The sequence below is a fragment of the Pteronotus mesoamericanus genome, unplaced genomic scaffold (assembly GCF_021234165.1).
Source record: "Pteronotus mesoamericanus isolate MK-2021 breed Mesoamerican mustached bat unplaced genomic scaffold, CSHL_Meso_final scaffold_174, whole genome shotgun sequence".
Taxonomy (NCBI): domain Eukaryota; kingdom Metazoa; phylum Chordata; class Mammalia; order Chiroptera; family Mormoopidae; genus Pteronotus; species Pteronotus mesoamericanus.
In genome coordinates this window covers 45216013-45243871 of record NW_026555309.1, presented here as the reverse complement: position 1 = coordinate 45243871, position 27859 = coordinate 45216013, and the positions used below count along the sequence as shown (strand labels likewise).

At 55.8% G+C, this 27859-nt stretch overlaps 1 protein-coding gene across 8 annotated transcripts in view; it reads left to right on the top strand.

Annotated features, from left to right (window-relative positions):
* Positions 1-27859, top strand: part of PTK2 (protein tyrosine kinase 2) — a 146220-nt gene that overhangs the window by 57456 nt on the left and 60905 nt on the right. For 6 of the 8 annotated variants that reach the window (XM_054590539.1, XM_054590540.1, XM_054590541.1 and 3 more), the window contains exons 4-14: positions 722-809; positions 7897-7976; positions 8534-8596; positions 13064-13118; positions 15532-15672; positions 16156-16233; positions 16973-17080; positions 18298-18415; positions 20637-20667; positions 22597-22649; positions 26851-26931. In XM_054590539.1, the coding sequence (XP_054446514.1) occupies positions 722-809; positions 7897-7976; positions 8534-8596; positions 13064-13118; positions 15532-15672; positions 16156-16233; positions 16973-17080; positions 18298-18415; positions 20637-20667; positions 22597-22649; positions 26851-26931 (896 nt within the window). The remainder of the gene's footprint in view (positions 1-721; positions 810-7896; positions 7977-8533; positions 8597-13063; positions 13119-15531; positions 15673-16155; positions 16234-16972; positions 17081-18297; positions 18416-20636; positions 20668-22596; positions 22650-26850; positions 26932-27859) is intronic. The other 2 variants (XM_054590543.1, XM_054590538.1) reach the window with 1 other exon arrangement.

The window sequence follows — 27859 nt, the reverse complement described above, 5'->3', positions numbered from 1 at the left end:
TGGGCACAGCTGCCGCTTCCCGTCCGGTGGGGCTGGCTGCAGCTGGAGAGTGTGCCTGCTCCTGCCCAGGGGCTCAGCTTCTAGGGGGTGCCTGACAGAGACGTGCGCGTGTTCACTGGGAGACACGCGTCAGTCTTCATCATAGGTAGGCAGGCGGACGGACGGGGGCGGGGGCAGTCTGGTGAACTTTGTTTCAGCCATTCTTGAAGCTTGGCTTCCTAAGCAAATAAATTACTTTTTTATGCTTAGAGGAGGAAGAAAAGAATATTCACAGCAGCGTTACTTATTCCTCATAGTCAGAGCATGGAAACAGCTCGGAGGGCTCTGCTCAGCACGTGGCTGAGTAGCTGGTGCAGCCTGCTCCCCGGCGCCGAGCAGCCTGCAGCCACTTGCCGGGGCAACGCTCGCGGCGCGCTGGGGACGCCGGGCACGCTCCGGTTCCACGCAGGCGGCCCCAGCCGTGCGGGCGCGACGTGAGCGGGCGCCGCCCGGGCAGAGCCACGGGAGGGCGGAGGGCTGTCTGGGCCGTGTGTCACGCTCTCTCCTTGCGGAATCGTGCTGAAAAATAAGACGTTTACAGGTTAATGGGTTGTGTTTAGTTTATTTTTTAAATAACATTTCAGAGAATTGGCAATGCTATACTCACCATATTGTAATTGTAGATGATGAACTGAGAAATTGACTGACTTCTAATTGTTCTATTTTGTGAATTATTTTTTAGATATGAATTGAGAATTCGTTATTTGCCAAAAGGATTTCTAAACCAGTTTACTGAAGACAAGCCAACTTTGAATTTCTTCTATCAACAGGTATAGGAGGGTGATTTAATATACTTTTTTCTTTGCTTCTTTGGATCCTATGTATTACGTAGCTTTACTTGAGAATCTGATTAAATTTGGGAGAATATAAATTTGTCACTGTGTGGCACTGGGAGTCTTTTAACTGGTGGGAACTTAAGAACTTTTGACACTTGCTGAACTTCTGTGTGCTTGGGCAACTCTTGTGGGACACTGGGTGTGGGTCCATAAGGCCTAAGTGACACGGCCGTCCATCGTGCCGCAATCCAGGCGTAAGGAGCCTGCCCGAGCACTCGCAGCCTTGCCCCGCGCAGTCACTGTCAGAGCCCGCGGCGCCTGCGCTGTCCCGGCGGCAGGTTGGGCGATAAAGCCGGAGTGGGCTTTTTACAGCAAGAGTGGGTTGCTCTTTGCCCCTTAAGATGTTAGTTAGGCAATACATACACGTGGCACGAATGAACCAACATGGTTTTACGACCCAGTAAGTGTTCATTGTTGGCGTGCGTGAGCAGTGCCCTTCCAGGTTGTCTCGCGGTTAACAGAGACGTCCGTACATACGCTTTTGCCACTAAATGCATGTGGTAGTTTTTGGTTGAATAAAAATGTCTATTAAATGTCTGATGTGGGTCTGAGGGCAGAAACGAATAAATCTGCAGTGCCCAGGCCCTCAGTATGGTGGAGAGTTCAGTCTGCTGCTGGGGCTGGGATGGGACAGACCGGGGGGGCTGGTCACCCAGTGGAGGGTGGACTGAGGGCCCCCCGCCCCCGCCAGAGCTGCTGTCTGAGGAGCCCCCACTGTGTGGAGGAGGAGAGAGTGCTGTAGACAGTGTGGTGCGTTGAGGGCTGGGCCCACGCGGCTGCGGACAACGTAGGCGATGGTCAGGGACACGCTGTGCAAGGGGTTGTCGGGCTCCCTCCTGCAGGCTGCTGGGAGCCAGTTAAAAGACGCCCGTTCGGGAATGCGCGACCGGAATGTTTTCTGAGTAAGACCGCCCCATGTGATGGCAGCTGCGGGGATGACTGGGTTCTGAAGGGGCGCCAGCAAGTTCGGAGGCGCTTCAGCCATGCGGGCAAGAAATGAGGATTGTGTGCAGCTGGTCCGACGGGCGGGCAGCAGATGTGGTGCGTGGACTTGGTAGGACCGAGGTGAGCTTGGAGGAAGCATGAAGACGAGGAGGGACAGGGCTTACGGTGGCAGCGGGCGCCTGGTGTCAGGGAAGCGGGAGGGGCACCTTCTCCCAGAGAGGCCCCAGGCGCTCCCACGGAGGTAGCCCTGGCGGGAGCGGGCTCAGGGGTGTCGCTCCTGAGGCCTGCTCACTTGCCTTGAGGATGCAGTCCTGCGTCCTGCGCCCTGCATCCTGCATCCGGGGCCGGGGCCGGGGCCGGGAGGGCGGCGCGCGGCGCGCAGGGGCAGGGGCAGGGGTCGGGGTCCCGTGTCCCCCGGTACCTGGACAGCCTTTCCTCGGCCTGGTTTTTATCAGTGCCCTTCAGGAGATGGCTCTCGTTCGTTCTTTGTCTGTGGGCAACCTGTCTGTTCTCTCTCCACGTATTTGCTCCTGCTGTGTCTGTGCTGTGCAGCTGGCACCGATGGTCCATGTCCTGCTGTGCAGTCTGGAAACGCCCTGGGCGGCATCGAGTCAGACGCCGCCTCTCTTCGCTGGCTGCGGCCTCCCCGGCTGTCAGGGCAGACCCGCGTCAGCGCTTCGCCGTCTGTGTCTGTCGGCTTCTCCCGCCCGGTCCCCCGCTTATCTGTCTGGCGGCGTGATTCAGATGGCTCTGCCGGGCCACCAGCTCTCCTCAGCTGTGACCAAGTTGATGTGTAGTGCAGTTGTTGAGGTTTTTCTTAACTATTTTTTTATTGTTTAGAGTTTTATCCCCCCCTTTTTTTAAATCTTCCAGGTCACCTTTTGTGGCCCTTGCTCCTTACTAATTTTCTGCCTTTTATCATTTCATGAAGAGTGGCTGTCTCTGCTCTGAATCTGAGGTCCCCGGGCTCCGTCCAGCTCTTCTTCGGGGCGCGTTTCCTTGTGCATGTGGTGCGGTCCGTGCCTGCTGACGTCGCCTGGGGGTCTCCAGGGTCCAGATGGGAGCGCGGCAAGCGGCCGGAGTGCCTTTTCTGTTGCCCTTTCTGATTCAGAAGAGTCGGTGTTTTTATTGCTGCGACTTTTTATCAGGTGGAAGTAAAAGGGTTATGTTGGGATTCTCTCTGCCACCATTCCCAGAGAGAGCGCTCACAATGGCCGGCCTTAATGTTGTTACTTATTTTGAAATTCCGTCCCCTGTGCTTCAGGATGGTGTCATGAGGAAAAGCGCGCGTCTGTGGACGTGCCGAGTGCAGGGTGGCTGACCGGCTGGGTGTCGTTCTGGATACAGTTTCATTTAGAGATGTCCCAAGTGTGAGGTAGTGTAAAGGATTCACTCGGTGCTTTTGACCCGTCTTAGAATATTTTGAAAGATATTAATCAGCACACTCTAAAAATGAGCGTGAGTCTTGTTATAACCCTGTTCACTGCAGAGCAGGAGTCTGTAAACATAAGTTTGATGCTAAAACAGATGGCTCATTGTAAAGCAAGAAAACTATGCGTTACCCTGAGATCAAACTTTTCCTTTGCCGTATTTTCTTTCTGTTTCTCTGAACTTGCATTTGTGAAAACTGTATTTGATTGACAACTTTTGCAAATAGTGGTGGCCATCAGTTTGCAGGGTTGTGTCAATGTTTAGTCAGGAAGTTGTCATAGTAACTGAACTTGCACACAAACCGCTGGACACTGTTGAAATTGTTAGCTCTTAAGATGCCTGGGTCTGACATGAAGTTGTCATTGTTTTGTCCACCAATATTTTAGATCTAAATGAGGATTTTCATTCATTGGCTCTTACCATTACATGTAACAGCGTAACTTCGCCCGCAGGTGTGGGCTCTAAATGCGCCTGCAGAAACGTGCAAGGTGCCGGGCACACTCACTCCTCGTGGGCCTGCCTCCCTGGGGCCCTTGGGTCTAGCGGGCAGCGTCGTTAGCTGACAGAGTGTTCAGGAGAGGGCAGACCGAGCCAACTCTCCTGCGGTAGCCACAGCGTGGAGGTGCCTTAGGGAACGCGTTGTGCGGTGCACGAGGTGAGCACCTTCTGCGAGAGAGGTGCCCGGTGCCCCCCATGCCCGACCCTGCTGCAGAGCACGGTCAACACTCATGCCCACGGGCCTGCCCGCAGCAGCGAGTCTGAGTGCACCCTGTGCTTTCAGGTGGCAAAGTGGCAGCGACCCCAGAACGGACGGCCGTATTGTGCCGTGTTTAATGTGCACTTTTCCCCAATTTTTTGAGGGAAAAACAAGGACGCACATTGTACATGAGCAGTGCTAATTCCGTGTCTGTAAATGTTTTTAATTCTTTTATTTATGCCTATGCATTAAAAGTACAACTCTGGAAAACAATGATGATATCCATATGCAAAGTAATACCCGGGAAGGGTATGATAATCCGTTTCGTTTTTAAATATAAATAAATTAAAAATGGAATTAAAAAATTAAAATGATTTTTTTCCCCCTGAAACCTTGGGCCAAAAATGTGGGTACACAATGTACATGGCAAAATACGGTTATTTAAGAAACGGGAGAACTTTCTAAGGTCTCTCACTGGAAAGACTTGCTCAAATTTGCCGGACCTGGAATTAATCAACGGTAGTGAGGGCAGTCCCACGGGAGCACCCGGCACGGGGACGGTGGTGACAGGGCCCAGGGGACGCCTGGGAGGCTGTCTGAGGCCTGGGGGCCCAGCGTGGCGCGCCGGGCCCCACCCGGCGTCCGCCGTCCTTCCTGAAGAGCGTGTGCCCGCTCGGCCGGTGCTCCCGGGTGCGGTCCACGCTGAGGCCCAAGGCGTGGGGCTGCGCTCTTGCTCCGTGGCTCTGGGTCCCTGCCCTGTCCCAGTTTGGGTGTGTAAAGCAGGGCTGCTGGAACACGGCTTGAAGCGGCGCAGGGATTTCAGGTAACGTGTGACCACGGGGCATGGTGCCTGGCCCTGGGAGGGCCGCCCGCCGCTGTCCTCTCCGCCGTCCTCGCCACCGTCCTCGCCGCTGTCCTCGCCGATCTCGTCTGGCGTTTCTGAAGCACCGGGGCGAACAGCAGTGTCCACCTCCCAGAGGTGGTATGCAGGGGGCACGTTACCACACATGGATATGCCTGAATGGGACTGAGCGTGTTCGCTTTAAGCAGTTATATACATGTAGTCACACTTGAATTTGCTCAATAAATTCCATCAGCATCACAGACGAAAGCGATAGCTTCTGCTGGGAGTCGGTCGCAGGTGAAAGGTAGTCAGGAAACATTTTATGAAGGAAATGGACACTGGGTCCCAGGAACCAGAGTCCCGCGCTGACATAGGGTGTGAGTGTGCACGGAGAACCCGGCCTCCGGGCCTAGTCCCCGCGCAGGCGGGCGGGGGGAGCCAGGCCGCCGGGCCTCCTGGGCAAGCGCACTTCCCGGAGCGCCTTGGTCGCCTCAGACCACAGGTGGGCGTCAGGCCGAGGCCGTGCAGCCCCGAGGGTTGAGGGCGGTTGGTCGTTGCTGTGGTGAAAACAGCTCTTGGGCCCTGACTAGTGCGGCCCACGGGCTGGGCGTTTTCCCACAAAGTGAAGGGTCCCCAGTCCGATTCCCAGGTGGGGCCCGTGCTGGGGCTGCGGGTTCGGTCCCCGCTCAAGCGCGTACGAGATGCAGGGATCAGTGTTTCCCTCTCCTATCGCTGCTTCTCCTTCTCCCTGCTTTCCCTCTTCTAAAAGGTAAATAAAATCTTTATTTAAAAAGAAGAACAACTCTCAGAACCTTTAAGTCACATTGTAAAAAGGGGATTTCCCATTAGAATAGTTAAATTATAAGTTCTCCTTTTTCATTTTTGCAACTAATGGGAATTTGGTTTTGATGAATGAAATAAAGCAAGTGCTTACGTTTTCCCACCTGTAAATAGTGTTTGTTACGTAGTTTCTCAGACAATTTTGTGATGGTGCATTCTCGTTAATATGTGATTGCTACTCTGCTGTGGTTTCTTTAGAGTTGTTCGATATTTTGGTCAGAATGACTAGCATTTCTCTAACGTATACATACGTGTTTCAGTTTCTTTCCTGTGGCTTTATTTTTGCTCAATAATAAACCTACCAATGACGTGAGATCTTAGTTCTTAAATTTGGATTTACTTCTTGCTCTATAGGAGCAAGAGCCAATTGAACTATAAGCGAAATGATTTTAGAATTGAAGCTTGTTCCTTAACGTAGTGGACTGAATAATTCAGCTCCACTGGCTCGGTCTTGAATGCCTCTTGCACGTGAGGAACAGGAAGCGTGAATGCTTGTGTGTCTCACACGGAAAACGACGTTCACACAGAGCAGCACCCGAACCACAGCTTGATCTCTATGTGTTCATTCGCTCACCCGCCCCTCGTTCGACTGGCAAACGCTGGTGACCGCTGTGGCCACTACAGTGCTGGCGCAGACACTGGCGCAGGCCTTGGGGGGGGTGCTGTTAGGTCAGCGGGGGCAGGTGGCCGTGCCCTGACGGACGCGTGCTCACGGCACCTGCCGCTGGCGGAGGACAGACGGGGGGCGCGGACCTGCTCGTGGTCTGTTACGAGGGTCCGTTCGCATCGAAGACCACGCTGTCTCTGTGAGGAACAGGTGCCGCAGGTCGGCTGGAGAAAGCCAGAGGCGGGCGGGCCCTGGCCGACACCCGAGTGAGTGTGGCTGACTTTCCCGCCAGCCTCAGCTGGCCGTCCAAGGGCTGTCGCTGTGACCCTAAAGCAACCCTGGACAGCGGCTGCTCCAGGGGCTGGCAGTGACCGCGGAACGCAGGTGTGCGGCTGGTTCCCATGCGTTCTGCCAGACAGCGAGGACACCCGGGGGCGGATGGGACACGGGGACGGGGGCAGTGGCTCTGCGAGGGGAGGGTGTGTGGGGGAGCAGCCAACAGGAGGGGGACGAACAGTGAAGGGGCCAGGAGGGGACAGTTCGGGGCTTTTCTGGGGCAGAGGTCAGTGCGCGGCTTCCCGGGTGCGGGTGGGGGAGACACCGCAGGCCGAGCCAGGGGGCAGGGCAGGGCCGGGCGCGGTCAAGTGCTGCCCAGGAAGAGCGGAGCGCTGGCCCGCGCCCGCAGGTGTGCGGGTAGGACACAGCCTCACAGTGCGCGCGCTGCTCTAGGGGGCAGGTCTACTGATGGGAAGAACGGAGCTCCGTGCCGGGGGAGAGCACGTCCCTTAACTGAGGTTCACGTGCGTCTCCCCAGCAGCAGCGCAGGAGCAGCCGCTGCCCCCTCACCGCCCCTCTGTACACAGGCTCACCTGCTTCAGCCGGGAGGACAGCCTCGTGCTGGGAGGTCCTCTGGCGCCACACGGGTCCTCGGTGATGCTAGCAGGGTGTAGTCAGCATCGGAAGCATTTGCACAGTCCGTCAGGCTCTTCTGTTTGCACTAGGGTTGAAGCACGTGTTACTGCTTTGCAGATCGGGCACAGTTGGGTAGGTGGAAGCACCTCAGTCGCAGAGTTCAGTGGGTTCTGAAATAGGGAAATTTTCCTGGTCTTGCTCTAAGGTCCAGAACTGCCGTTGGAACTAAAGGTTGAGTTAAGAAAATACGTCTCCTGGGGATTTGCGTGGGAGCTGCGGTCTCCCCTCTGGTTTCCCTCCTGACAGCACGGGAAGGGTGGAGGGCAGCTGACGGCTGACATCACTGCGATTAAGACACCGTCTATTGTCCCTTATGGCAGCGGTCCCCAAACTCTTTGGCACCAGAGACCAGTTTCCTGGAAGCTGGGGTGGCGGGGGGCGGGGCGGGGAGGAGGAGGGTGGGGAAGACGCACAGGAGGCGGGGAGGAAGTCAGGTGAGCTTTGCGTGCCCCGCGGACCGGGGGCTGGGGCCCCAGCCTCATGGAGCGCGTGGGTTATGCGTGCTCCTGCAGGCGGGGGGTGTTTCCTTCACTGGTGTTCGGTGTCACTCATCTCCGTACCCAGCACGGAGCATAGTTATTGAATAACACGTATAAAGTATGTGAAGACAGACATCAGTGAAAGGACACCTCTAAAATGTGTTCTTTAAAAGCAACACTGTCTTCCCCATTCCTTTTTGTCACAGGTGAAGAGCGATTATATGTCCGAGATAGCCGACCAAGTGGACCAGGACATTGCTTTGAAGCTGGGTTGTCTAGAAATACGGTAAGGCGATAACGGGGCGTCAAGGTCTTTTCTCATGACTGGTTCTCTTTATGCCGGGAAGTTACTCAGGCACTTCACTTTTCCTCGTGAAGAGTGCCAGTCAAATACGGGGCGTGGCTGAGCATCCGAGGGGACTGGGCGAGGCTGCCCTTCCTGTGCCGTGTCTGCAGCACTTGCCCCGGGGCACGGCCTCTGCGGGAGGGGGTGTGCGCCCAGGGCCACAGCGGCCTTCTGGGTCCCTGTGGCTGTTCAGCGGCACACGCTGTCCCGGGGCAGAAGGCGAAGTTGAGAAGTAGCGAGTGCAGCCGATCCCTTACAGTTGCAGCCTGCGTCTCGTCTCTCCGGGGAGCCAGGCCTGCTTCAGCTGGGAGGGGGGCGGGTGCTCTGCGGGGACACGGGATGCGCTGCGGGCCAGGCTCGTTCTTTGCGCCAAGCTCATCGGGTGTTTGTGGCTGAGCTACGGGTAGTGAAATGCCCCCCACGCCGCGGTTTTTATCTTTGGACAGAGTAGGCCCTTCTTACACATGTGTAAAAATCCATGTCTTTCCTGGTTTTAGGCGGTCATACTGGGAGATGCGGGGCAATGCCCTGGAGAAGAAGTCTAACTATGAAGTATTAGAGTAAGTATCACATATCGGGAAAGGAGGCTTCTGCAAGCAAGTATTCACAACGAAATCATTCTTCATACCATAGTTTTTATTAGTTTATCTTTCCTTAAAAGTATTATAAAATAACATATCAGAAATGAATGCTGAAGTGTCTAGAGGGGGTCGAAGTCGGGGGGAACTGGGTGCCTGGGCTGGTGGACTCAGGTCTGGGAGGAGGAGTTTGGGGGAGACGGTGCTGGGCGGGCCTCCGGCTGATCCAGGAGGAGAGACCAGCTTCTGTGAAGGCACGGAAATGTGGACAGGCAGGTGGCGGCTGGGAAGCCATCCCTTTGTTTGGATAGGACCCCTTGCTCATGAGGGGACAATTTGGTTACTGTTAATAATTTTCTCCTAAAAACCACCAGGACCACCTTTACACAGTGGGAAAAGCACTCTCTGGACGTACGTACGCGCGCGCGTGCACACGCATGTTTTAAACCAGTGTACGTGTGTGTGTGTTTTAAACCAGTGTGTGTGTGTGTGTGTGTGTGTGTGTGTGTGTGTGTGTGTGTGTGTGTTTTAAACCAGCTGAAGAGTTCGCCAGGCTGTCCATGTGATTTCAGCCTTGGCAGAACCGAGGGGCCTTTCTTGCAGGCGAGGGGAGGCCCGTGGCAGTGGGTGCCCCTGGCCCTGTCCCTGGCACTTCACGTCTCAGGGTCCCCACGACCAGAGAGCAGAGGCGGTGCAGGCAGATAGACTTCCCTTCACATTGCTTGTAGGTCAGAGGCGATGGGTAGAAAAGAAGGCACCAGCCACAGGTCAGATGGGATGTTTTCTTGTCAGGCCTGAAAACCGCGCTGCCGCCAGTGACAGATGAAACCCAAGCAGGCCCATAGCACGCGTGCAAACAGCCGTTCCGGATGCAACATCATCCAGCGCCCTCTTGAGGTGCTTCTGATGGTGTACAAAGGGGAGGGACACTGGCCCGCTCCGCGTCGTAGGCGTCGTAGGCGTCGTAGGCCATCAGTGTTGGCCATTGGTGTAGGTCATCGGTGTTCCTCGTCCCCAGGCGCCAAGCCCCTTTGATCTTGTCCTTCCTTGTCCACGTCAGGCCACCGGACCTTGTCTGTCACATTCCCCTTCCAGCCTGACACGCATGTGTGCACAGCCCCTCCCTTCAAAGGAAGGACATGGCCAAAGCTTAGTCACGGGCTGCACCTGGCCACCAGGAGAATGTGCTCCCGAATCTGTCTCAAAGACAGCTCTCAGGCAGGACGAAGGAAACAATGTCACTGAGAAACAAGTGTCAGTCTCTTTGCAGTTAGAGAACTTTAATATTCGTCCGTTTTTAAGAAGCTTCAAGTATCATTTTAGAGTTTCAGTACCTAAGTGTATTTTTAAATTAAAGATACTCAATTCTGAGAGTTTTGGGGTGAGGGTAAGATACGAATACTATATGAATATGCACACACTAGTTATTGATGTATTTAAAGTCAATTTTGGCTGCTTTTTTGCCTGGGCTTTAAAAGCTTGGAGGAATGAAAGCCAACAGGTGCAGTCAGAGTCTTCTCGGAATCAGCGCCAGAGGAAAAGCAAGTTCCCCCTTGGCATAAGGACCCCCGGAAGCCCTGACCCGTGTGGCTCGGTTGGTTGGGTGTCGTCCTGCGATGTGAGAGACCGCCAGGTTGACTCCCGGTCAGGGCACAGCCTAGGTCGCAGGTTCAGCCCCCGGTTGGGGTGCGCACGAGAGGCAGCTGATCGGAGTTTCTCTCCCACATCAGTGTTTCTCTCCCTCTTTCCCCCTCCCTCCCCCACTGTCTGAAAATACATAAGTAAAATCTTAAAAAAAAAACCCCAAACAAACCAAAACTCATTAGTAAGAGACTGAATTACTTTTTAATATGTAAATAAAACTTACGGGCTACCCAGAGCCCGCCGTGGCTGTGAACACACATGCAGGGCAAGGCCGCGGGTGGCACTGAGCTTGCCCTGGAGAGCAGGTGGGGCACCTGGCCCCCCAATGGTGCGGGGCACCCTGCCCGCTCGCGGTGACCTCCCTGGACGGCAGGTGGGGCGTGACGGGGCCACGAGGCGGCCGGCCCGCCAGTGGGGCCGTGGGAGCCCTGAGCCAGCCCGACGCTCCCTCACTGAGCCCGAAGTAGGCCATCCTCCTGATTGAAACAACGGAAATGTGTTGAATTTTTCCAGTGGTTTTGTGTGCTTTAGCCTCATTTTATTTTCTTACCTGCCAGGCGTCCCATTTAAAAGAGCACTGATAAATGTTACAAACTCCTTATTGCTCAAAAGTCGTTGGAAAAAACTAAACCGCGAACTTCCTAAGCAGTGGTTGGCCTTGGCTTTTTCCAGTGGAGTTGCCTTTACCTGGGAGGTTCGGTTAACACCCAGTAATAGGCTTTATTTCCACAAAGAAACATGCTTTCTCTCATTTTTCTTAAAACTCCCGACCCTCTTGGTCTACCTTTCATTTCCCTGTTTGTGGCAGAAACGAGCACAGCGAGTCCCCCCGACTCTAAGGAAAACAGAAGCAGAACGGTGTGACCGATGGCGCGGACGGGGTCCGAGTGGGCAGGGGCGTCCCCCGCCCTGCTCTCCGCCACTCCGGCCGTGCCCCTGAAGGCCCCAGGAGGGCGAGCCCCGCATGTCTGAGGCCGACCTCTCGGGGCCCCAGCCTCCCCTCCCCAGCGCACGCTGTCTGCACCCCCGCGGTCACCGCCCCCGCCCCCCAGCGTGTCCCTCAGTCAGCTCTACTGGCTCTCCGTCCCTCCCGGACAGCTCTGCGTGCCCCTGCCCACCCCTCCCCAGGCCCTCCCCCCGCCCCTCACGGCACCCTCAGCTGACGAAGGAATCGGGTTCCGCCTTCCTCTGCCCCTGGCAGCTGGGAGGCAGGCCTGTGGACCCAACCTGCCAGGCAGGAGGGGCCCCCAGTATTCTGGGGGCAGGAAAACGCCCCGTGGCGCTGGTCCTGGGACGTAACGCTTGGTGTTTCAGCCTCAGCGCCCACGTGTGCAGTGGGAGGCGGCCTCTCACCTGGCAGGCGAGAGCCTGAGGTTCCCGGGTGCGAGGTGGCAGCTATGCCCACCCAATGGCACAGCCACGGTTCCGGTCCCCGACTCTCTGGGAAGTGCTTCTCACTGTGGACTGGTTGCCTGGAAGGAGAGCAGGAAGGATGTGCTTGGGTGTTTGTTTCTCTTCCACGAGCTGTTTTTGCTACTTCCCACAGCGATCAGCACCAAAACCGCTGGCATGCAAAGCCTGTGCTTTGAGGAGGCAAGCGGAGCAGGCAGAGCCTGGGGCACACAGCCCTTTTCACGTTCCAGGGTCCCTGCGGGTGCTGCGGGTCTGGGGGACAAAAGGGCAAGGGGCAAACACAGGCCGTTAGGAAATCAGCGGGAAACCGGGATGGTGTGCGTTAACCAGTGGGCAAAACCAGAAAATAGCGTGTCATTGAAACCAGGAGAGCACTTTATAAGGGTGTGGTGGATGTGATGATAAAAACAAATAATAAAGTGAGAACAGAGACCCGTTTTGGGTTAGCAAGGCGTTTGCTGATTTTGGCCCTGACTAGTCAGATTGCGGGATGGGGAGTAAAACGCCTCCCGGGAGGGCCGCCATGCACACAGACATGACTTCTGTGGCTTCTGGGGACGCCCGCTGACTCAGCTGCAGACCAAGGAGTCCTTGCTGTGTTGTTATTTTGCTAGTGTCTTGTTTCCGCAGGTAAGTCTGAGCAGATACTTGTCTTTCCTTCCTCCCCGATCCTTTGGCGCATGCCACCTGTCTCCTGACACTACTGAGGGGCGAGGCTCTGGCCCGTTGCTGGCTCAGGACTGCCATCTAGGGGCCGGGGACGGGGGCCTTAGCACCCGCGGCAGCCGGAAGACGGCGCTCTTGACCCTTTCCCTCCCATTGCTCGGCCTGAGCACTTTGAGGCTCTTGATGGGAACGACTGGTTTTGTAGCCTGATCCAAAGGAAGTCGCCGGGGTTTCGAACATTTTTTACCTTAGGCAACTCCCTGATTGTCCTCTTTGTCCCCCGCGTGAGGCTGAGGCGATGGACCTTGACAGGAGGAATGTGTCCCTTACTCACAAAGTTGATTAAGGAAAAGAGCCAGCCTTCACAGTTAACGTGAGGATTGTTTTTTAAACTCCTGTGGCACACCCCTGCTGTTTCCCTACGGGGGCCAGCCAGCACGCAGCACGCAGCGCGGCCCACTGCGCCTGACCTGTAAGGCCGGCCCCCGCAGCGCAGCCCTCAGGGAGGCGGCGGGGGCCGCCTGGGCCTGCTGCGGTGCCCGTCTCCGCTTGCCCCTGGCAGTTGGTGGTCCCGCCCCTCCGGTGACTCCACTGTAATTGGAACTTCGTTATACTTCCTCCCGAGTCGTGTGCAAGTATAAATAATTGAAATCACCTTTATGTTCTTGCAACAGTGTCATCGTACTAATTGATGTGATTATTGTTCCACTTCTTTTTATATTTCAGAAAAGATGTTGGTTTGAAGCGGTTTTTCCCTAGGAGTTTACTGGACTCTGTCAAGGTAACTAGAGCTCACTTACCCTCGTCAGGTGGCCGCACTACTCAGCAGCCCCCAGTGTGCGGCGCCCGCCCTCCTGTGGGCAGTGCTGCTCTGAAGAGCTGGCAGGGGCTCTGGCTGTGTCAATGGCAGGTAGAGGTGCAGCTTCCCAGTCACTCCTCGTAACAGTGCCGAGCCGTCACAGCTTGCGACAGGAGACGTGCGTAAGTGCCGCAGGAGAACCCAGACAGTCGTGGGTTAGCAGAGGCCAGTGTCACCTGTGGACAGAGCGGAATGCGGGGCAGCCACGCGGCGCAGGGCCGCGCTGGGCCGGGGCTGGGGGCCGAGGCGCTCTGTGCAGCCCTTGCAGCTCTTCAGCGAGTCTAGAGTTAGGTAGCAGACCTCACAGGGCCCAGTTTCAATTTGTTTGACTATCCATCACAACAGAAACCTAGTTTCAGAACTAGAAATGGCAGGAGCTCAGTAGTTACTAGTTTTGGGAAGTATCTCTGCAAGTCCCCAGAAATGGACCAACGTGCTCTGCAGAGGACCATCAGGAACACTTGGTTTTCTCCTCAGAGGCCATGGCTGTCCCCCGCGTGCCTGCGATATGCAGGCGACATTTAATCAGGCACAGAGACGCCGGGGTCAGTAGTCACTCGGCTCACTGTTAGCCAGCGCGAGTGGGGACGCAGGGAGAGAGGCTCGCTGTCCTCGTGGGCGCCCCCATCAGGCTTGGGCCCTGAGGCCGGGGTGAGGGAGGATGTGCCCGCTGCAGCGCTGCCCGCAGCAGCCCGGGCAGGGGCGGCCGGGCGTCCCTCGGCGGGCGAGCGTGCCAAGGAGATGCGCGCGCGCACCATGCAGTGTCACCGGCCATGGGGAAGAAGCAGCTGTTGCCAGTTGTGACAACACGGATGGACCTAGAGGACACTCTGCTAAGTGAAATGAGTTAGAGACAAATACTGTATGGTTTCACTTCCATGGTGGAATCTAAAGACAAAATCTAAAACAAAACAGACCTGAGCTCGTAGGTGGGTGGGTGGGTGCCGGAGGTGGGGGTCGCGGGTGGGCAGAATGGGTAAAGGGCATCGAAAGAGACCAACGTCCAGGTATGAAATGAATGTCACAGAGACGCTGGTATGGTACGACATATTTGAAAGTTGCAAAGAGAGTAGGTCTTAAAAGTTCTCATCACAGGGAAGAAAATTATAACTGTGTGGGGTGAGGAATGCTAAGTGGACATCTCGGTTACCATTTTGCAGTATGTGCGAATAATGGATCACTTTGTTGTGCCCCTAAAACTAATGTAATGGTATGTCAGTTACATCTCATTTTTTAAAAACACGCTTTGCAAGCACTGCTGACATAACTAAACCCAGCGTTTGGCGAGGGGGCAGGGACGGCGACCCCTCAGCCTGTTGTTCTTTCACCGGAACTTCTCTTTGGCACCACGTCCTGACCTTTTTGCCCGGGAAGCCCGAGGCATCTGTTTTGCTAGCAGCATCTGATAGATACTGGTTGGCTGTTACACAATAATTTTTATGTTCAAAATGGCTGAGTAGCCCTGGTTTCTGATGCCCTGACCTAATTCTGAGTAGCCTCTCTGTGTGTGAGTTGGTGTAAAATGGAGTGGCATGCAAAGGCGGGTGCCTCGGCGTCCCTGCGTCGTGGGGGCTGGCGCCAGGCTCAGCACGCACTGTCCGAGTGCGGCTCCCCGCCCCGTGGTGCCCTCCTGAAGCCTCGGGGAGCAGGCGGTTTGCTCGTGTGCTCCCCGTAGCCCCACGAGAGGGACTCCGCACCGTCGGTGCGCTCCACGTGGACAGCAATGCCTGGGGCGGCGTCGGGCAGGCCAACAGCCTGTGCGAGGGGCCCCGCCAGACCCTCCTGGGAACAGCGCTGCAGAGCTTCATGGTGCTGACCCTTCGCGCAGCTCCATGGTCACCCCTCAGGAATGGTGGGTGTCCTGGCGTTCCCATTGCTGCGTCACGAGGCGTGGCTCTCCGAGGTCCCCGAGTCATGTCCAAGCTGCCCTTCAAAAAGGCTGCACTGACTGCCCCACGCAGCAGTGTGCGTGTGCATTCCCTGGCCCCCTGCCTGTGGGCTGGGCCCCGGTCTCGGGCAGGGGCATGTTTTTAGCGCCTCACTCTTCCCACGGTCTGATGAACCAGCTCTTACCTTTTACAAACATCTGTTTAGGGTATAAACCTCAAAACCACTGAACTGCACACTTCCCATGGTTACGGTTCATGTTCTGTGTGTCTTGTTACAGTTATTTAAAAGAAGACATGCTGGCCTGATAGACATGACATGGTGTGTGTAATAGTGTGAGCGCACGTGGCACTCCATGGAGCAGGGAGAACTCTGCAAAGTGAGCCCGCGGTGCTGGGGCCTTTGCCTGTCTGGACTCTGAGGAGGTGTCTGTGATTTTATCGTGCAGGCCAAGACACTAAGGAAACTGATCCAGCAGACGTTTAGACAGTTCGCCAACCTTAACAGGGAAGAAAGCATTCTGAAGTTCTTTGAGATCCTCTCCCCGGTGTACAGATTTGATAAGGAGTGCTTCAAGTGCGCGCTCGGTGTAAGTGTGGGCACGGGGTGAATGGGTTTCTTATCCGTGTCTAAATTTCTGGTAGAGATTAAATTTGTCACATTTTTAACAATATGAGCATGTGGGGAGAATGCAAAAAATGTGTGAATGTGAGAATAAAGTTATCTTTTTTATATAGCATGTCTGTGTTCATAATTAGATTTTTCTGTTCCAGCCCAGCAGTTTGTTGATGAACTATTCATGAAGGGCTAGTTTTTCCTGTTCAAATAATCTTCCTAAAGAAATCATTAGCTTCAGACCCACTGGAATGAGTGCAATATCTCTGTCCACAAAGTAGCTACAGGGTTAATGAAGTTATCAATATTTTATATTATTTGGCTAGAGAGATTAATGGCTAGCTAGCCCAGCTCCCTCCCTCCCCCCACTGGTCCATTAATGTGTCCAGGGCTTTTTATCTAAAATAGTTCTTTTTCCTTTTGGTACCTCTGCCTTCACCCATTTCACCTTCAAAAGTCAAGCTGGGTTATTTCGGTGGAGCTGGCGATCGGCCCCGAGGAAGGCATCAGCTACCTCACCGACAAGGGCTGCAGCGTAAGTCTGCACCGGGGCGCCCAGGCCACTTGTTCAGGCCAGGGGAATGGGGGTTCGCAGGGACTATGGCACTTGCATGCTGGTAGACTGAGCAGCGGAGAAGCCAGAAGCTGGGGACGAGCTGGGGAGGTGGCCAGAACCCCAGGGCAGCTGTCCCTGAGGCTGAGAGCCTGGGGACTGCTGTGGCGGGGCCTGGGGCTGGGGCGTGGAGGCCTGCCGGGGCGCCGCTGTGGCCCTCCGGCCTGAAAGCAAAGCGGAGGGGGGATCTTGCTGGGGAGGGATGCTGGGGTGTGCCGGCCAGCTCAGCCCCAGGAGCGTGGCCTGTGCCGAGCAGGCCACTTGGCAGGAGGGGCTGGTGCCATGTGAGAACCTAAGAGCAAGAGGCCTTAACCAGGCTTGTTCTGAATAAATCCTGCTTCCTTTTTGACTGCCTGTGTTTTCTCTCTCTGGTACCTGTGGGGACTCTCTTGGTCGACTCCTAGGATGGGGTCCCCTCCTTGGCTGTCAGGAGCACAGAGAGCAGGCATGCCCCCAGCCCTGAAGGGAGCAAACGCGCTCCTCAGAAGGCGAACCCCCCGGGGGGGCCGCTCAGACAGTCCAAGTGCCCCAGAGACCGCGTCTCAGGCAGGGTGTCGTCGGGAGACCGGGCTGGGGGGTGGGGGGGGACTGTGAGCGTCTCACAGAACATGTGAAGCCAGTCTTTTACCTCTGGTCCAGTTTGTGCCTTTTCTTTCCAAAGCCCACGCATCTGGCTGACTTCAATCAAGTGCAGACCATTCAGTACTCGAACAGCGAAGACAAGGACAGAAAGGGCACGCTGCAGCTAAAGGTCGCGGGCGCGCCGGAGGTACGGGGCGCTTCCCGGCCCTCGCTAGGGGCCGACGCGGAGGGGCGCTTTAGAGCCCACGGGGCTTTCAGGGTGGGGATGGTTTCCATGGGTCGTCAGCAGCACAACTTTCCCCTTTGTAGGAAGTGTTACATTACAAGTAATAATGATCGCATGCCCCCAAGAATAGAACAGGAGACATTTAAAAACCAGTCGAGAGCATTATTGTGAAGATGATTAAAGATCATTGTGAATTACCAAGGAAATCAACTGCTTAAAAGTATCCGAGTGGAAAAATACACACATCCTGTACACCGCGTCACTTCCCAGACCTGCCTGGGCCTCAGCGCGCGTGCCGTGCACCGCAGGCAGGTGGCATGAGAGTGGGCCCCTGGCCAACACCGCCCCCGATGGCCTTGCTTGCCCAGGATGGACAGAGAGGCTCAGGGGAAGAAGCCCGGCCGCCCGCGGCCAGCATGTGCGTGTGCCTGCGCGTGCGGAGGCGGGGCTCAGGCGCAGGACCGCTCCTGTGGCCCGGGGGTGCAACGCACCCCGGGCCTCCTCGCCTGCCCTCAGCCCCGTCTGCTCTGGCACTGTGGCGTTTCTGCGGCTCTGGGAAGCGCGTCTGGCTCTTCCTGGTGTTAAGTGGCACCACAGAACAGCGAAACCTGATGACTGTCCTGGGTGACCCTCCGTGACGGGCGGGCAGGATGGCCTTGGGAGAGTGCACTTTCTGTTGGGTAGAGGCGCGTCGGGGCCCCCCCGCACCTCCCCGGCAGAGCAGGCTCTCCGTGCTGAGCGTGACGAAGCTTTCCTAAGCGCGCTTCTCGTGCAAAAAGTGGCGACGGACGATGGGTAAAAACTTACTCCACGTTAGGGTGGTTTCTAAAACAGCCCGTACTCGAACTGTCTGAATTCTTCCTTTAATTAGACTGAGCCAGAGGGGCCAGGCATTCTAAAGGAAAATGTTTTTTCTGCCTCCTTTTGTTCTAGAAAGTAGTGTGTCAGTTTAAGTGACTTTTCCGTTTTTGTCTGGGTTTGCCTTCTGTCACGTATTCCAGGAATAGCGTCCTTAAATATCATACTTCCTTTTTTGCTCAAACCTTATGACAGATCTCATTTCACTGCCACTCTGCTCTGTTTCCACGGGTATCTAGATGTCTGATGTCATGCGCAGCTGCCCCTTTGATTGTTGGGAAGAACAATGACGGCTCTTTCTTGGTCCGCTCCCCTCTTAGCCTCTGACAGTGACGGCGCCGTCCCTGACCATTGCCGAGAACATGGCCGACTTGATCGATGGCTATTGCCGGCTCGTGAACGGGGCCTCGCAGTCTTTCATCATCAGGCCCCAGAAAGGTGAGCCGCTGCGTGCGTGTGCGTCTTCCCGCCGAGCGCTGAAACACGCCTCCCCGCAGCCTGCAGACCTCGTGTCTGCTGGCCGCGAACGGGAGGCCGGGCGCGTGGCTCGGCCTGGGAGTCTGAGTGCCTGTGTTCCGGGGGGCCCGGCTCGCCGCCCAAGATCTGGGTTTGAGAGGAGCTTAAAACAAGCTGCTGTGTTTTGAGCAACACACTGGGAGTGTTTGTTATTCTTAGGTGACCATTAGTATTTTTAAATGAATTTTCAGGATTATGTTCTTCGGTTTTTGTTTTTTTTTTAAGTGTCTCTTCTAACTCATGTAAATAAAGCCTTTTCCCTATTTTTTCCTTTTTTAATTCTTAAATACTTATTTTTAGAGAGAGGGGAAGGGAGGGGGAGAGAGGTAAAGAAACTTCAATGGGAGAGAGGCATCAATCAGTTGCCTTTTGCAGGCGCCCCTGACTGGGGACTGAACCCACATCCCAGGCACATGCCCCGACCGGGAACCAAACCAGCGACCTTTGGCTTTGTGGGAAGGTGCCCAGCCAGCTGAGCCACACCGGTGAGGGCTGGAGCCTTTGTTGAAGTTAGTGTCATAATGTGCTCTGAAAACAATAGCTAAAGCCAGAACCCAAAGGCCAGTGAGTAGCTGCGTGGATTCCAGCTGCTCACCGTGGCCAGACCAGCAGGCCTAGCCATTTATTTTTTTCATAAAATTCTGTGTGTGTCTGTTGCACAGTGGCTTTCTTTACAGGAGACACAGTAAGGAAGCTGCTTGTCGAACATCTATGCTTCTCATTTAAAATGTTTACAGATAGAAACTCTTGAATTTTCATTTTGTACTTCAAACAGGGGTAGATCCCTTGCAAATACTTAAATGTTTGAGGAAAATCCCGTCACGTAAAGATAGCATTTTGTGAGAAATGTTTAACGTGACATATTGTCTTATATTTTTAGTAAATAATTTTTAAAAATTTCATCCGAATTTACCAAATATTCTTTATTAATTTTTTGGTACCCATTTAAAAATATAACGTTCAGCCCTGGCTGGTGTGGCTCAGTGGACTGAGCACCGGCCTGCAAAGCAAAGGGTCACTGGTTCAACTCCCAGTCGGGGCACAGGCCTGGATTGCAGGCCAGGTCCCCTGTAGGGGGCGCACAAGAGGCAACCACACATTGATGTTCTTCTTCCCCTCTTCCCCCCCCCTAAAAATAAATAGTCTTTAAAACAAAACAAAACAAAAAATAACATTTAGACAGTAAGCATCTGTAGTATCAGGGAGCAGTGGAGACTAAACCTGTGGTCTGGAGGGTGGAGAGCTGATGGGACCACGTCCAAGGGCAGCTGTAAAGCGAGGACCTGTGGAGAGACACGTGTGTGACTGCCCCAGAGCAACAGGCCAGGAGGTGCCGGGACAGGGTCAGAGACATGGGCAGTCGATGGGCCCCTGCCCAGCCGCACCCCCAACCCGCCCCCCATCACAGACACCCTAAAAATGGGAGACAGAGCGTCATTCTGTGCTGACAGGAGCTGAGTGGCGCTTGTTTCATCCTGCACGCTGTTGAGAGACAGCGCAGCTGTAAGCGGGGGATGCTTTGATGGCTTGGTTCTGGGGGAGATAGTTCTCGTAGCGGGGCAGCTCCGGGGTGGCTTAGAGGCAGGACCAGCCAGGAGGCAGCTCCCATGACTCAGGATAAGAGAGGTGCATCCGGGGGCCCCACGCTCCTGCTGCACAGAGGGGGCGGAGAGAGTGGCTTCCCAACCAGGGACAGGGTCCCGAGCTTCGCCGCCGCTGGTTGCAGGCGGCCATTAGGAGAGGGCTGTCTGGCATGGGCCGCCCCCGGTCACCGCTCTGCAGGCCCCTGGGCCCTTGGCCTCGGGCCCGGGCCCCGTGGGGCTTCAGTCCTTTGGTGACCGAAAGGCGTCCTCATCTTTGAGGGCCTCCCGGGAAGACACCGTTTGCTGTTGTGTCACCTCGCTTTGCGCGTCGCTTTGATTAGGGAGCGCCTCTTCCACGGCCCTCGCCTGTGGTCATGTGCGTTTGTTGCAGATCCTGAACCTAAAGCCACCAGCACCTCGGGGAGGTGGTGTAGTAGCTTCCTGTAAAGGGCAGTTGCTGAGACACTGGAATGGGACCCATCCTCTCCTCCGATTCCTACATAGAATCTTCCAGTGGGAATAGAAGGAACCTCACCATTGTCTTTCCTTTCTTTCCCCAGAAGGCGAACGGGCGTTGCCATCAATACCCAAGTAAGTGCCGCTTTGTGCCTGTTGTCACTCACTCGTGTGAGACGCTGTGGAGGCTGTGTGTGTCGGCTGTTTGCCTGGGCAGTCGGGTTGCCACACGCCTGCCGGGGAACTAGAAAATGTACTTCCAGAGAGAGATCACGTTACAGGTTTAGGTTTAGTCAAAAATTCAAAATGAGTTTTCCCTTTACGTTCAATAGGAGCCTCGAGACTAGTCACGGCGAGGGCCCTGGGGGTCCTGTTAGACCCTCACTTCACAGGCATCGTCAGTTTCTTAGGGACCCGCAAACAGGAGTCTTTCGGCTGTTGCACGAGTGAGCATTAGATGTTATAAAAGTAACTTATGTTAACTTTTTTACTTGTTTGTGTCCTTAATTTTGTAGTCTATGGGTTGATCTATAACATTTAAAAAACATTAATGCCTAGAGAATTTACTTACTAGCGTCTCTTTCCCAGCCGGTCTGCTAGAACTGGGGACTAGGTGGCAGTCAGAGGAGGGGAGGGGTCGGGGCAGTTCTGGCTGAGCGCTGAGGGCCCAGGGAGCCTCGGGCAGAGTCGCAGGGCACCCGCAGAGGGCACACACCTGGGGGCACCAGGATGGAGGGGACACGTGGGCATCGCCTTCGCGCGGTCACCCGCATCTGCGTGCCAGTCCCCCCGAGTTCTTCAGCCAGCTCCCTGCACCTGTTGGGACCGTCCGCTGCGCCCCCTCCTATGGCCCCTCCTGACTTCAGCAGCCCTCACCGGCTCTCCGGGCCACTCCTGTGTCGCGGTGCTGAGACCGCCCCAGTTTTCATGGTTCTCTAAGAGGGGACTCATGATGCAGCCACACCCCTGGCGCCCCCTCCCCGGGCCCCTCCTGCCAACTCGGGCAGGGCACCCCCGTTCCTCTGGCGCTGAGCTGTGAGTGCGTGTGAGGGGCTGACTGCCTGAGGAGCTCGTTTTTACGGGGTCCTGGTCACATGCGCTCTCTGCCTGCCATGTTCCAGAGCCCCAGGCCCCAGGAGGAGGCAGGGGCTCGGCGTGAACCGTGGGGTTTGTACAGAGGGTTCGGGCACAGCGATCGTGTCCTCCCCTGACCAGGCCGCGGATGCCAGGAACCGCCCTGAAAACCAGGTCCCCAGCACTGGCCGGGGCAGCGTGCAAGGACAGCAGGCTCCGGCCGGCTGGGTTGCCTGTCCGCCATGTCTCTCCGGCCCACCGCTGTCCCTCGTGCCCTTGCCCCACCCACCCTCGGCACGCAGCTTGAGGGGTGCCCTGCACCAAAGCCGCCACACGGCCGCTGCTCGGGGGGCAGAGCCAGCGTCTACTCCTAAAGACTGTTGTAAAGACTAAAGGTTCCTTTGTGTTTTCCAAAAATTTTAAACTGAACTATCCTTTTATAAATGTTACTAAAAACCTTTGGCCAAAATTTTATTTTATGTGGACAAGTACGTAAAACACGGAAGCTGCCGAGCCATTTCATGAAATGCGTAGCCGGACACGCGGAGCCTGCCCGTTTTGGCTGGGGAGCGGTGCGCCAGCGGCTGCCAGGGTTTCACGAGCTGGAGTCTGAGCGGAGCCAGTCCTGCAGCAGCCTCCCAGGCCCCGTCCCTTGCGTTTGGTGACTCCAGGGCAGTCCCGCGCAGCGCCGCGCAGAGCAGACTTGGGGAGCCCGGGGGAGCCCGGGGGAGCCCGTGTCCACCTCGGGAGACGGCGCTGCGGTGTTGGAGGTCGCTGTCATGGGCTGCCTTCCTGGGGCAATCAGGGACCCTTCGTTGTCTGCTTTAAGTTTCACTGTTTAGAACGTGAAAGCAGGCTGGTGACTTTAAGGGTTCGCATAGTAAGATCCAATTTTTAAAAAACTACGCCCTGTGAGATGCGAGTCTCCACCGGAAACGGAGGCGGTTCAGCCCTGAGTGCGGCATTCACATGGTGCCCTCTCTGTTGCAGACTGGCCAACAGCGAGAAGCAGGGTGTGCGGACACATGCGGTCTCCGTGTCAGGTAAGGGCACGGGGAGCCTCCCAGTGGTGTGGCGGGAGGGTCCTGCGGCCGGCGTCTGCCGGCTCGTTACGGTGGCCCTGTCCGGGCAGCTTGGAAGCGCCAGGCAGTCCGACTCCCAGCTGCAGAACGTCACCTTCGGTGCAGAGCGCCTGTGCGGCTCGTGGGCTTCGTAGGTGAGACGTCCTTGTGTGGCTCCTCATTGCTGACACGGCCACATAGAATTCCAGGCTGTCTTTCAGTTTTACGGTCACGTTAATGATATTTAGTGTGAAAATTTACTTTCTGAATTGCTGTTATAGTTTATCTTTGCAATTCAGCAGAATTTAACAGAATGCACTTTGTATGTTCATTGTTTTTGAAGTTTGGGATATGTGAAACATTTTTGAATGGTTTTTGTCTTTCACAATTAACATAAAATGGTGTTTGAATATTGCTTTTTAAAAATACAGTTAAGATGCTGGCACAAGCATTATCTTAACTATTTGTTGGCATGATGAGTGTGGTGTACTTTTCTTGGTATGTTTTCAAAATATGTGTCTTTTTTCATTGAAAAAATGTGGAAAACAGAGGAAAGAAGGTAAAAAAGATAAAGCATCTTCTATGGACCCAAGGTTGATGTCTTAAAATACATGTAATACACACACACACACACACACACACACACACAGATACACACACACACAACCTCTTCTTAGGTGCACGCTGCATTTCTGGAGAATGTAATTGCTTCCTGATAGTGCTGCCACCTGACGCTCTGACTTCGGAGAAGCCAACCCCGTCAGTTAGGCCTGCCTGGAGGTGACCTCTCCTGAAACCCAGCCCTGCGCTTTTGCCCAGTTGTCACCTGGGCTCTCTGTGTTTGCAGGGCTCGAGTGGGACTGCTCACTGTCACCCGCGCCCCCGTCAGAAAGGCCTGTGCTCGCGCTGCCACGGCGTGAGGCAAGGACACCCTTGGGCGAGCGGTGCGTGACACGCGCGGCGAGCCCCACGGCTTCAGGAGTCTCCGAGCACTTCCTGACGGGGCGGAGCGGGTGCTGGCGGACCACGTTGCCGCCAGGCGGGCTGCAGAGCCGCCACTGCATCCCTACTGTTTTTGCATGGCTTTCTGGGCCTGATGTGGTGCCTGAGCGAGAGGCACCCGGGGAGCGGGCACGGGAGCAAGGCAGCGGCAGAGCTGGCAGTGACGCCGGAGTCGCGGGTCTCCCAGACCGGTCCCTGTGGGCCCGTCCCTGCGCATCACTCTGGACGCCCTCTGGGAGGCTGCAGCCCAGGGGTGTGGGGGTGCCCGGCGGACTGCGATGTCGGTGGCCCCTGGCTGGGGAATGAAGCGCGGCCCTTGCATTCGGGAGGCGAGCTGGCGGGCCACCTCCCACCCCCTACCCCGTGTCTCAGTGCAGGGAGAGGCGGGCGTGACCAGTGCCACACTCACAGGGGACTTCTCTCTGAGTCCAGGACAGGTTTCTGGATAACAGTGATGAAGCAGGGCAGATTCACCAAGGCACGGGACGGAACCGTGTGCTGCCGTGGGCACACGGCTCTGAAGCCTGGAGTGGGTTCTTAGCCCAGCTGTGGAATGCCTTTCAGGAAACCTGTGCACACTGTAGAGCTGAGGGAGGGCGGAGCGCTGGGAGGCCAGTGTGTGCCGCGGGCGTGTTGGCGCGGTGGCCGGAGGACCGCAGCCTGGGTCGGGACAGTGCTCAAACAGTCCGCAACCACCCTTTAAAGCTCTATTAATGAAATATAAGAAGTCTGAGTGTCAGCTTGCCAAATATAAAAACAAGTGTCATTAACATCAAAAGGCCCCATTTATTTTCTTTACAGAGGAAAATTTTAAAGGAAGGTTTGAAACTTTTAAAATGTAAATTCTACAGTTCAAATGCAAGGCTTCGTCCTCTAGTTTGTAGCATATTGTGGCTACATGATAATCGTGGAATTTATTAAAACCCCACCTGCAGGAGTTAAGACAAAAACAGAGTTGATATTTTTATAAGCAAAAAGCCATATGAATATGTGGATATCATTATGCCTTTGAATGTTTAATTTTTTAAGCTTTTTTTCACGGGAAATTTCAAACATGCTCAGCAGCAGAGAGGATAGAACTGCCACATGACCCAACGCTCCTCGCCCGGACCCGCAGCTGAACACTGACCGGTGTGTCTCCTCTCTGCCTTGTGCCCGCTCACACGGTCCCCAGTGAGCGCTTAAAGCATCTAAGGCAAATTCATCTATAGAGATTTCTAGAACACAAGGGTTCTTTTAAGAATAGTCTGTTGCCAGAAAACTGAGAGTAGCTGTTCGGTGCCCTCCGTGCGGCCAGCTCCCCGGCCGCGGCGCCTGCCCTGGTCTCACACCCGCCCTGTGCCATTGAGGACCAGACCCGCGGTGCTGCTTGAGCTCGGCTCGCTGCTCTGTCCCCCGGCTCTGCCTGCCGGGCCCCCTGTGTTGGGCGGCTCCTGGTTGTGGGCTGTCTGTTGAGGAAATTGTGCCCCGCTGCTGTCCCCTGCACCCTGGGTCTGGCCAGTGGCACCCCTGTGATGTCGAGCTGGGCGGGGCCTCTCAGGCCCTTGTGTCCCTGCGTCTCCTCTGTACCCAGGGTCAGGGTCACGAGGAGGGTGAGGAGAGTCGGGCTCAGTGTCTTATTTGTAAGACCGCATCGTAAGTGCTGATGCGCGCAAACCCTGGGTGTCCCCCTGTGTGGCCTGCAGGCCGATCAGTCCATTTGGTGAGCCTGTGACACATCCGTTAAAAGATCCTGTGGGCATGTCACCCAGCGGCGTGAGCAGCCCCTGATCCCTGTGCCTAGGCTTCCTTGGGGCTCTGGCCCGGCGCCGCGCGGATCCCTGTGCAGGCTGTTCACCGGGGGCCCTTCTAAAGAAGACGGCCCCGGTGCGTAGGTCCTCGGGGACGCCGGCGTTTGTCCTCCTCTGTTGGCCGGTTTCTGAAGCGTCGGGCCGCCTCCCTCCCCAGGTGGTGGTGGTTTGTGGGGTTTCTCTTTTTGAACCTCCCTAGGAATGCATGGGTTTTTAACATCGTTGAGGGCAGGAGGTTCCCATGGCCACCCCAGGCTGGAAGATTTGCCAGAAGGATTGTTATCTCGAAACTCAGGGCTCAGACCACGTCCACCGTCGTCAGCACTAAACCGTCGCGTCCGAGGAGAGGGGTTTAGGCTGAGAGGCCTGGGCACGGGGGCCGCGCCTGCCTTGTGTGACGGACGATCAGAGGACAAGCGCTGACCCCCTTGGACTGACCTCCGCGTGCCCTGATGCTGCCGTAGACGGCTCCCCTTCTCACCTCCGCTCCTGACACGCTGCTGCTGCCCCTGAGCTGTGGCCATCTTGGCCCTGGCCTGTGCTCTCCCCGGATCCACGCCTTAAGCCCTGGTCATTTTTGATGAGTCCCTGTGGGTCTGCGGTTAAATTTCCACGCCACCCATGTCTCTTGTGTCGCATGTTCGACTTCACTGTGACATAGCCGCTGTTGCCTACCACATGTCATTGTTCCTTGTCTGTTGTTTTCGCTGTGCTCTGAGCCCCTGGAGGGCGGGGACCCGGCGGGCGCTCACCGGGTCAGAGGTGGCCGGCCTGCGGGCGAGCTCCGAGTATGGGAGGGAGCGCGGGCAGGCACAGTGCTGGTGGACAGAGGGCTTAGCCACCTGTGTGTGCAGGTGTCCTCATCGCCAGTTCTTTCTGTCTAGGCAGTTCATTCAAGGCATCCACGTGTGGTCTGCTGGTCTGTGTCTTTGCTGGTGCCTTGGGGGGAGCTGCTCCTAGTGCTCTTCCACCAGTCGGCGTCTGCTGTGCCAGGCGTCCGCGGTCATTTCCTTGTGGTCGCATGTTTAGATGTTCATGAGTATCTGGAATTACTTATTGGTCGTTATTTTTTGTCTTGTTTCCTTTTGTTTGTTTTGATGTTTGTAAAGGTATCTGTACCTTCACTTGGCTGACTCTGCAGCCTGTAAGGTTCTCCTTATGTCTTACCAAGAGTTTCTATATCGAATGCTAGTCTTTGCTAGAAGAGATTTGCACTTTGAAGTATTAATATTTTTTAAAACTGAAGTCAACCGTAGTAAGAAATTGTGTCAATAGTCAAATAAAGTATTGCAATTTTGTGTTTTAATAGCTATGCTTAAAATGTAACATACATTTCTTTCATATTGAAATAATGTTTCTGTTTTTCTCTTTCCTCCCGCCTCTTTATGAAGGAGTCGGTCCCTGCCAGCATAGGGTTAAGAAAGCCAGGCGCTTTCTCCCTTTGGTCTTCTGCTCCCATGAACCTGCCACGGGTACTGCACTCACGTTTGCGCAGGCTCTTGCTGGCTGGGCCACGGGCCTGAGCGGACCCTCGTCGGTGGTCCTGGGCAGGGCGCGCCTGAGCGGGGCGGGGCGTGTGTCTGTGCTGCCCGCCCCGGCGACAGCCGGGGGCGAGGCTTCGCGTGAAGGTCTCGGGGCTGCTCTGTTGGCAGAAGGCTTTGTCTGCCTGTGGGCTGATGGGTGCGTGCATGGCCGAACGAGGAGGAGCTCCCGGTTCCGTTTGTGGGGTCAGCGTTGCCACGCAGGGCCGTGGGTCCCCGCGTTTGCACTGCGGCTTTCCTGATGGAGCCCGCGGTCGGGGGACGGAGTGGCCCTGGGCCAGGCAGCTGCTCCGGGTGCTGCAGGGCAGGGCCGCCGGGCCCCTTGGAGAGCTTTCCATGAAAGCAGATCCGTAACAGTGGACCTGGAATTTCCCCAGGCCCCGTCCACGCGCAGGTGGAAGCCTGACTCAGGAGCACAGCGGCAGGTGCCGGCCTCCTTGCTGGAGGGCCCGCCAGGCCGGCCCTCAGCATTCAGTGTTCACACTGACCCCTGCGGGTCCCACTTTTCTCTAAAACGGTCCAAATGCCCTCTGAGGGGGTAGAAGCCATTTTACCACCTAATTGTGAGAGGCAATCAGCTCCCTTTGTTCCGTGTGGCGAGACCGACACACCTCCAGCACCGCTGGGGGACTCTGTGGGACGTGTTGGCAGCTTAAAGCCAGGCACTGTGGGGCCTGCCCAAGGATGCACGCCGACGGCCGCAGCCGTCCGCTCACCTTTGGAAGCAGGCCTGGGGGGTGCTGTTTTTGTTTTCCTTATGCTTTGATTTACCTGTCATTTTAATAGTGTTTTCCCTCTCTCCCCTCCCTCCCTCCTCTCCTCCCTTCTCCCCCTCCTCCCCCTTTCTTTGCATGCCGCC